At 41.2% G+C, this 10,502-nt stretch overlaps 1 protein-coding gene across 3 annotated transcripts in view; it reads right to left on the reverse strand.

Annotated features, from left to right (window-relative positions):
- The window catches only part of CD55 (CD55 molecule (Cromer blood group)), a 41,404-nt gene extending 31,929 nt beyond the window's left edge, over positions 1-9,475 (reverse strand). For 2 of the 3 annotated variants that reach the window (XM_023730295.1, XM_023730294.1), the window contains exons 1-6: positions 9,307-9,474; positions 8,329-8,511; positions 6,705-6,896; positions 5,947-6,046; positions 4,790-4,875; positions 271-459 (exon numbers count right to left, since the gene is read on the reverse strand). In XM_023730295.1, coding sequence (XP_023586063.1) covers positions 271-459; positions 4,790-4,875; positions 5,947-6,046; positions 6,705-6,896; positions 8,329-8,511; positions 9,307-9,436 — 880 coding nt within the window. In that variant the 5' untranslated portion in view covers positions 9,437-9,474. Of the gene's footprint in view, positions 1-270; positions 460-4,789; positions 4,876-5,946; positions 6,047-6,704; positions 6,897-8,328; positions 8,512-9,306 lie in introns of all 3 variants that reach the window. The other variant, XM_023730296.1, reaches the window with a different exon arrangement.
- Positions 9,476-10,502: the final 1,027 nt, after the last annotated feature.

The raw sequence follows: 10,502 nt of genomic DNA on the forward strand, positions 1-10,502 counted from the left end.
GTATATATATATATATATATATATGTTTATATATTAGCACATGTTCTCCACATCAGTGGTTCTTCCTTTTTGGAAGTCATAAACCCTTCAGAGAATCTGATAAAAAAAATAGTACCCCCAGAAAAATGCAAATATTTTTATGTACAACATTTTACATTCATTCTCTGGAAGTTCACAGAATCTCTGCAGCCCATATTTACACTTGAGGATAAAAATCTCAGCTCATCAAGAAAAAAATAAAGCAAAAATATAAATATGCAAATTGATTACCTTTGCAGTTAGGTGGTAGACCACTCCATGCTCCTTGGTCATCTTTCACAATACACTGAACAGAGCTCTCTCCCATCAGGGTGAAGCCTTCAGTACATTCATACGTTACAGATTGTCCATATACATAATTGTGCTGTTCCTCTCGAATTTTTCCATTGTTAATTTTTGGTGGTTCTGGACAAAATATTTCTTAAAAAAAAGTATTCCAATACCTTTTAAATAAATAAAACTGGCAAGATATTTTACAAATAAGCAAGACTAAACCATGTTGAAGACTTCATTTAAAAAAATATATATATACACCATATTTTTAAATTTAGCATTACCAACCAGGGATGCTTATAAATGCCTACTAAGTACTAAGGGTTTAGAGTTTGGAATGTAAGAAGCTGTGGAACATGAGGCCAATTTATAGAAATAATAAGATTAAGCATATATTTACAATAACATTTACACGTTACATATAGCAGGGCAGTCAGAGAAGACTTTAGAGAGTAACAGGAACTTGAGTTTAAACTTAGATATACCCTTTTTGTACGTCATTATTGTTGTTTGTTAGGTGCCATTGAGTCAATTCTGACTCACAACCACCCAGTGTGACAGAGTATAACTGCCCCATAGGGTTTTCATGGCTATAATCTTTACAGAAGCAGGTCATCAGGTCTTTCTCCTGCACAGCAGTTGGGTGGGTACGAACCACCAACCTTTCAGTTAGCAGCCTACCACTTAATCTTTGCACCAGTAGGACTCCTTTCTTCTAAGATAGTGCAGTGAAAAAGGCATTTCTCTTCATTCCAGGGGGAATAATGCCAAATGAAAAGAGTTGGGAACTCAGGTGGCATAATTGGGTGATACGAATTAATCATTTTTAATAGAGCAGAGGATCTTGAATGTCAGTATTAAAGTAAATATTTTTACTCTAGAGTAAAAAATTTTAAGCATATATTGACTCACAGAGTCTTATATTCAAAGCAAATTTTATTGAGGAGCCCAATTTGTAAAATAAATATCAGTGGAACTGTTCTCGTTATCTTGTAAATAGAGGATCTCCTTGGCAGTTACCCTGATAAAAAGATTCAATGGTTCCACATTCTCTAGAGCTGTGAAGTTGCTTTGTTTTGTTTTTTAGCAGGAAAGCAATGTAATCACATATATACGTCAAATTATATTACACCAAATGCACATAAGTACCCAGAGAATACAAGCGAATTTATAAATTACTCCTGGGTCATGGATAAAAGCAAGGAGCAAGAACAAGCTAATCTGCTTTACACCAGGTTAGGGTGTACGGTTACTACGCACATCACCATCAGTTCAGTTCAAACATTTTGTGAGCACCTAATACACACCCAGAATTGTTCATAAGCAGAAGTGCAAACTGAATATAGTTCCTATGTCTTAAAATCTGGTGAGGAAAAGAGTCAAAGAGAGCATTCTAGCACAAACTGGTGAGGAGTATGATAGAAGTATGCACAGTGGTGTGGAAAGAGAGAGGAAAGATAGTTAATCCATCCTGGGGAGCCAGGGAAATCTTCTGGAAGGACTACACTAAAGCAGACTTTTGATGAGGAAAATACAGCCAAGAAAAGAAATATCTGAAGGACATTCTGAGCAGAGGGAGCAGCATAAGGAATGATGTGGGCACAAGAAGGAGCATAAGATACATGGAAAACTACAAGCACTTTGTGTTGGTAAAGCATAAAGTATGAGGGCAAGACATGAACATGGAGAGACAGGTAGACCATGACTAGCCTGGACATTTTACTAAGGAGTTTGGACTTTATAAGTGATGGGAAGACACTAATAAGATTTAAGATGGAAAGAGGCAAACTGCAATTATATTTCAGATAGATCACTCTGGGGAGAGTATGGATGAAACATTAATGGAGAGCAAGAATGGAGGCAGGAGGCTATTGCAATCATCACCAGTGGAATCAGCTCAATGGCAATGGGTTTGGTTTTTGGGTTTGGTATACCCCTTCTGGGTTACCTGGGTGGTGGAAACTGTTAGGCGCTTGACGACTAGCTGAAAGGCTGGCAGTTCTGACACCTCAGAGTCACCTCAGAAAACAGGTCTAGCGATCTGCTTCTGAAAGGTCACAGCCTTGAAAACCTTATGGAGCAGTTCTACTCTGGACATATGGTGTTGCCATGCGTCAGAATCTACTTGGCAGCAACTAACAACAACAACAACACACCCCTTCTAGGGCCTGACAGGGTCCCTTCCCCTCATCTACACTCATGAGGGTGGTTTACACTGGTGAAGTGCACACCTACAGGTCCAAAGGACAACAGAGTGGGGATAAGGGTCATGGTGGATGTGGCTTGGATGTGCAAGCTGGTCCACTGAAACGTACCAGTGAGGGGCCCCTCACGGTGTGGAAAGGAGGGGGCTATCTGAGTGGAGGTGGGTTTTAGGCCAGGGACCTCCATTTATACTCTTGCCTTGGGCCTTGAAAATATTAGGCCTGGCCCTGATTACAATAGTACAGATGAGGGATGAGAACTATATTAGAGGTCATAGAGATGAAGGGCAAAACCCAGGTTTGGGAACTATATTAAGAAGGTAAAGTAAAATGATCTAGTGATTAGATGGGGGGATTAGGGTGGGGGGAGTCTAAGGTAAAGAGAAGGGTCTGGGATGACAGCCAATATGTGGCAAGGATGAATTCCAGGTTAGCAGGTACCAACAGTCACAGAATCACATTTAAATAAGAAAACACTGGCCAAGAAATACGGAAACAGACTTCCTGACAGGCCAGTTCCAACAGTGAGGCTTAATTCAGAGGTGAACAAGTATTACCCCTGTTTGATGTATAACTAAAGATAATTCCTGAATGTGTCCACTGTTCTTCCTGTCTCCAACATGAGTTAACATGCATGGACTTCAGTGCACCCCCAGTGTGTCTGCAGGCCAGAGCTGCACACTGAAGCAGCTAATTGTTAAGAATTTATTGTCTACATGGGGTCACTAAGAGTCGTGATTGACTTGATGGCACCTAACAGCAACAACAAAGGAAGCGGGACTTCATAGGGATAGTTGAAGACACTGAGGTTGCGTGAAAAGTGTGGATTCTGTCTTGCGGGGTGCAGAGGTCAGTGGTTGCTGAGTTGGAGAGATAAACGAGTCAGAGGAAAATATGAACATCAGGACATTCACCATGACAGGGAGTAGGACTGGGTCTAACCATGGGCAAGTGCAAAGAAAATGTGGCTTTGCGATGCAAAAGCTCTTCTACGCTAAAATGGATCCTTGGCATCCACATTTCTGTGAAATTCGGGACAGCGTGTGCTTGTGAAAATACTGACTTCAGACTGGGAGACTCCTTATCCGGACTCTGTGACACGTGGCCTGTGGTAGAATAAGATAAGGTCTGGCTCCAGCCTGCTGCTTGTCTTTAGGACTATTTACAACATCCCTTGCCGGGTGGTGGCAATGGGAAAGGTGGTGGTGGTAGTGATGACGACAATTTTAAAATACTAATAATGACAAGACAAAGGAGAAGTAGCTATAGAAGGCGGGGGGTTGGTGCACAAGGTAGGTGTGATAGGAATAAAATCCTTGATTGCAAGGGCCTCCTTTGTTTCCTATCAGCTGATTCCACACATTTCCTACCATAGAGAATCAATAAATGCTTGTTAATTACACTATATCTACCCTAGTTTCTGCTACTAATAACAGCCAAAACTTCAACTTAGCAATGACTGTGACAACAGGGTTTCCCGTAGTCACTTGTAGAAGTGTAAGTTAGCTGTAGAAAGAGAGAAGTACAGCAGAAATAAAGCATGCATTTTAACAATGCTGTGTATATGTTATTCTCCATTTTTATGAGACATGTATCTAATGGACATAACTTTGGCTCGATACATGCATTTATGATATTACTTCTGTGTCCCTTCTCCCTGTGAGAAGGTAAGATACTCAAGTGCAGAAACCGTATTTCTTCTTTATTATATGACATTATTCCTCTAATGAAAAAATATATCACACTTTAAAACACTTTTAAATAATTATCTCAGGTAATCATTATCATCGTAAAAGGAGGCATGTAGGCAACACTGGTCTTAGAGAACACGATGGGTGTGAAGTCAAGAGACCTGGATTAAATGCCTTCGCTTACCTCTTGTTATGGGATATAGAATCCAGTCCTATAAACCCACTGATCCATAGTATTTCACCCATAAAATTGTGAACAAAAATACCATATATATCTTACTTGACTATTAAAAGTAGTGGCTAGATAATAAATGATCAATACCATACAATATAAAAGTAAGTTTGTTTTTAATCCTTATTCTATAGTTTAGGTTCTATAGCTCAGAAAGGCTTGATGATTTATCATTGCAGCTAATAAATGATGGGGCTTCCCTAAAAATGGCCTTAAAATCAGCTAAAACAGTCATGTTGAAAGGTGAGGAGACTACAATATATACTGTGGATAATTCTAAATAAGCAGAAAGTAATTTGTCTTTCACTATTTAGCTCCACAACCTGAGAGCTTACGTTACTTAGTCTTACCCTGGCACTCTGGCAGCGGGGCACTCCACCCAACACCGTCTCCCACAAGGGAGCAGAAACTAAAAGTCGCACCAACTAATTTGTACCTAAAGCAACAGGGGGAGAAAAAGAGAAAAAAAAAAAAAAGGTTTCATTTGCACATATTTGTCTTCCCTCGATCTCTTCAGAACATCATCCTAAAATATTTCCTACACCAGTGGAGGGAAACCAAACGATAGGTGATAAATGCTTACACGGTAGTTAAAAGGAAAATAAATTTAAAAAGGTGGCATCCAAAGGATAAAAAGCATACAACATGTAAAACATTTTTGTTTGTATTGGGCACATGTTAAAACATTTTTCATGAAAGTGTTTCAAAACACATTTGTATGATACAGATGCTTGCATTTTTATATAGCTGAGTTCTGAAAGATCAATACAACCCTAAGAGAATAACAGAATCGACTTATACTTAAAGGGTGCAAAGCTTTCTCCAGCTTCTTTATTAATAACTCAAAATTCTGTGTGTAGTACAGGAGACAAATGATACAGATATATTCATTTTATAAAAAAAACAGGGACATAGAGAGAGAGAATAGAATAGCACAACTCAGTTTGCAGATACTGAAAGAGAAAATGAATGCAAAGTTTTCAGCAGCATCTGAGACACTGCTGATATTTAGTAAGTGAGCTTCTTTCCTGACTCAGAGAACTTAGAAAACACTTTAGGTTAGAACGATTATTAGTGCACTAGGAATAAATGTTTTTAACCCAGGACATTTTATAACAGTTGATATACAGAAAAATCTATATGCAAATTCATTCTTTAGTAAACTTAAACATTGATTTCATGTTTAACTCTTAAAGGTCATAATTTCTGCAAGCATTGTCAACCAATCTCTCGTTAAATTTTTTCCTTTGCTAATTACTCAACATTTGAAATTTTATATTGAATCATGTATGCATTGGAAGTTAAGAATTTAGAAGGTTTGGTGGTATAAGAAATCTCTCTTTCCTGTCTTACTTTTCTCAGTGTAATTGTGATGAGGTCATGATGACAGATCTTTGAGGACCGGGGTGCCTTTAGTTCCTACCAACTCGTAAACACTGGCTACGTGTTAAATCCCAATGGGTTTTTCCTATATTAAATACAGAGTGTTTAGTATGCCACAACTTACCCTGTGTTACATGAGAAGAAGATGAGTGAGCCAAATAATACGCCAGCTGTTATATTGACATGACCATTTTTTATTTCTCCAGGATTAGAGCATAATTTTTCTAAAAGAGAATATAAACACATTTATCTTTTCATTAAATTACAAGGCACATACATGCATGTTAATTATCTGAACCACTGATATTTCTTATGCTTAGATTTCTCTATTCTGCCTTCATTTTGTAATTTATCAAGTGTCCATATAGGTACTGCTGCTAGGCACGCAGAAAGACAGACATCCCCTTGAAACGTTACACCTTTTTTTCCAAAAAAGCGACGTTTATAGAATATATACTTATTTCATTTTAAACCAAACCCATTGCTGTAGAGTTGATTCCAACTTGTAGTGACCACGTAGGGCAGAGTAGCACTGCCCCATGGGATTTCCAAGGCTGTAATCTCTACGGGAGCAGATTGCTCCGTCTTCCTCCGTCGGAGCAGCTGGTGAGTTCGAACCACTGACCTTCTGGTTAGCAGCCGAGCACCTGACCACTGTGCCACCAGCTAGCCTTAAACTAATTAAATGTGAAATCTGTGAGTGAATGAATATTCCCATCAAACAAACATTTAAATCTGCCTAATTTAAAATAAAATGACTCTAATAGCTCTTTTAAGTATCATTCTAAATAATAACACATGCACATTGAGTTCCAGTATGAACAAGGGAAGAGATATTACTCCCCTCAAACACCCAAAGATACTCTTTAAAACCATACTCACTTTCACAAAATTCAGCAGGCTTGGACCATGTGAAATTCTGCAGGCAAGTTACGTTTCCAGATAGAGATTGGTCTTTCTGGTAACCCAAACGACACTCATATTCCACAGTGGAACCCGCTGGGAAATAATTCTGTTCGCTGTAAGGCTTTTTGAGGACCGCAAAGAGTAGCCTGGTTGGAACACCACAGCTACCTAAAAAGTAGTAACAAGAAGAACAACAAAAAGCAACAACATATCTTATAATCTATGCTGAATTACCTGGTCCTTAAATCACCTCTTTTTCTGTACTTATCTGTGCATATTTGGTATTTATCTATATTAGAATCGCTATGGCATCTACAGTGTATCAAGAGTATTCACATACATACTTTCATTTCCTAGTCACTAGAGGCCTATGAAATCAATTGGGTATGTAGATGTCACAATCCCCATTTCTCAGGTAAAAATCAAGCCAAATTCCAGATATACTGCTTGGCATAATTCTGTCACTCTATAAATGTTCGTTCCCCTACTGCCCTCCCCTAAGCAACTATACAGTACCGTGTGGTACAGGGATAGACGAGAACCAGTATTTCCGGACCCCAAGGCTAATGTACTGAACAACAAAAATAATAGTAATAATAATAGCTAATATTTATTGAATACTTCAAAATTTTTTTTAAACATAAACTCTTAATCCCCACAACAACCCTATGAAGACAAGGACTGGATAAGGATCAAGTGTACCTAAAAGTATTTACAAACTGTAAAAAGCTGAACAAAAGTGGATTTAGAAAGGCATGGTATAGTGAAAAGGGCATCGGATTTCTAGTCAAAAGACCCGCGTTGAAACCCTGGCTCCCCCATGCAGGAGCTGATCTTGAGGAAGTTACTGAACTTCTGAGAGCCTGTTTACTGTAAAGTGGAGACAAGAGTCCCTGCTTACCTCATGAGATTTCAGTGAAGTAATATATATGGAAGAGTTGAAAACCATAAAACCCGATACATGTGCAAAAGCTTAGATACTTCATCCTACTGCCTTTTATCACGGGTAAATTAAAAAAAAAAAAAGTTAATAAAAAGTGAAAGACTGTTTCACACCTGACTTCAAAAAATATTTGTCGCAGTTTCATTACTTACTGTGTCTTCCATTGGTTTCAAGTTGTTAAAAGGCAGGGATCAAGTCTTTTCTTTATTTGTATATCTCAACACTAACATGGGGCTATGTATATATTAATAGGTTCGGAGGTAGATAGAGCTTTTTAAAATGCCACCACAGAGTTGTGTTTGATAAGTCCTACTTTGCAAAATGAAATTTAAGAAAACAGATCACCTCTGCTATGTCCCAAGATAACTGCCAAATATATTTATATATAATTTACTCCCTAAACAATACCTATTGTTTATTTTCTCTGTTAGTCCGTTCAGGAGGTGCGGTGTCAGTAAAAACGCTCTTAATGAGGCAGGACCTATTCCGGGAAGTCATGTCTTCATTTAGCTGGAATGTGAGGTGCCAACAAGGTGTACCCTGGGGCTTAATAATGCTAGAAAACTATCAATTACCAGTCACTCCGAAGAGGCATAAAAATAAACTTAACAAGATGCATCCATTCCCATAACTTTTAAAACGAAAGGAAGAACTTACGATTACAAAATTCTGCAACTTCTGACCATTTGTTGTTAAGACAGACCACGGAGTCCGGCTTGCCAGGAACTTTTACAAAGCCTTCATTGCATTTGTATGTTACTGTCTCTTTTTCAGGGAAACTTGTAAGACCTCCCAAAGGGAGGTGGGCATTAGGTATATCTGGGGGAGGGCCGCAGTCACCTAGGGAGGAAAAAGCAGAACTGAACGAAATACCTCTTTTCAATTCATAGCAACATTCCTTTCCCAAAACGAAGGAGGCAGGCAACGATGGCTTCTGACGCACACATCACATTTCCATCCAGGGCTGAATGGACCCACCAAGAGCTTGCTAGACCTCATGTCTTGTCAATTGATTCAAGCCTAAAACAAGTCCAGAGCAGATAAATCCCTCCCCTTCATTATTTAAAAAAAGGGGGGAGGGGGAGTGTGGAATTTATCTAGTGTCCACGTAGATACTATTCCTAGGCATGCAGACAGAAAAATTACACCTCGAGAGGACTACCTGCAACCAAGGTTGTAGCGCCGAGGGTTGCGTACTATGGGCTCCGTGCTTGGAGGCGTGAGTAGTCAACTATTTGGCCTCCCATCATTAAAAGGAGAGACTACTGGGTATTTGAGGAAAATTGGCTCTATTCGAGCCCTCTCTTTCCACTTTCTTGTGTTTGGCTGCTCCGCAAACTCAGCGCGTTTCCCCAACCTTCCACGTCTCACCCCTAAAGCCAAGCCAACTGGGGTCCTGCACAGTAAGATCCTCAAGTGCTGATTAGCAGCGGAGATCCGCTTCCTTGTCCCAAGGGGTCGTATCACTAGGAGCCCTGAGCCTCAAAGGTAGAGGATTACAGGAACAGTTACCGATGCCCAAATTCCTCACCTCCTGAATCCCCAGACCCTCTCCGTCGTCACCGAGACGTACGGAACCCCTCCCACACGGTCTAAGGATTAACCAGCGCGCCTAGATGCCCGCCCCCAACTCACCCCGCACGGCCGGTGGGCACAGCAGCAGCAGGGTCACCCCGCCGAGGAGATGCAGCACTGCCGGGGCGATCCGCCGCGCTAGGCTCATGGCGCGTGGGCACAGGGACCCAGCCTTGAGGCTACGCGGCATCAGCAAGAAGCGGGCTGGCGCAACAGGCTGTAAGCAGCAGCGCCTAGCACCACACTCGAGTTAAATTTGCGCCTCGGGCGGGGCCGGGCTCTGAGTCACCAGAAGGGTGGGGTGAAGACGACTAGGGTGGAGAGCGGGTTTGCGCAGCCAGGTGCAGGGCGGGGCGAGGGCGAGGGCTCTAGAGGCACCGGCCTGTAACGGCCCTAGACTTGAGAAGAGGGGTCTAGGGCAGGAGGGGAGGAGTACTCTGCAGCCGGACGCTGGGCCTTTTTTTTTTCTCGCTGCTAGGGTTGGACTGAGATGAGCTGCCATCTGGAAATGCAAATATCTTTAAGGTTAAAAAAAAAAAGAAAACCTAGCGGAGCAGAGAAGAGGGGAGTGGTTCTGGTGGTGCAGGCTTCACTTCCTTGGAACCTGAACTTATTTAAGTGGACCTTAAGCGCGCTTGAGCGCTGCAAAGCCAGATGAGAGGTGCGGTGGAATTCACAGGTAGCGCATAAAGAGGGTAAAAACAAAATAAAATAAAACGGTTACCATGGAAATCAATTCCGACTTATGGTGACCCCACGTGTGTCAGAGTAGAACTGTGCTCTATATGGTTTTCAATGGCTGATTTTTGGGAAGTAGGTTGCTAGCACAGATTGCTAGGCCTTTCTTCCAAGGTGCCTCTAGGTGAATTCAAACACCCAGCCACCTTTTGCACCACCCAGGGGTGCTCCCTCAAGAGAAAGAACTGAGATATAGTGCCTACCCAGGGAACTTGGGCCTTCACTATGTCACGTGCCAACATGAAGATAAGAAAAACGAGGTAGTTTGTTGTCTCCTAGATCTCTTCACAACCAGGAGACAGGAAGTGTGAGATGAATCAAGACAACAGGTCCAAGAACACACCAGGGAATGAACATTGCTCACTCTGTGTTTGGGCGGGAATCCTTTCCTTGCCCAGGGTTGCCTTATATGCCAAGGACACCTAATGAGGTCCACGTGGGGGCCATTCTAGTCTGACTGCAGAGAGAAATTCACCACCCCAGTATCTGCAGGCATGTGTGGGGAGGAGGGCGAAGAT

The sequence above is a fragment of the Trichechus manatus genome, unplaced genomic scaffold (assembly GCF_000243295.1).
Source record: "Trichechus manatus latirostris isolate Lorelei unplaced genomic scaffold, TriManLat1.0 scaffold00035, whole genome shotgun sequence".
In the NCBI taxonomy this organism is placed as follows: domain Eukaryota; kingdom Metazoa; phylum Chordata; class Mammalia; order Sirenia; family Trichechidae; genus Trichechus; species Trichechus manatus.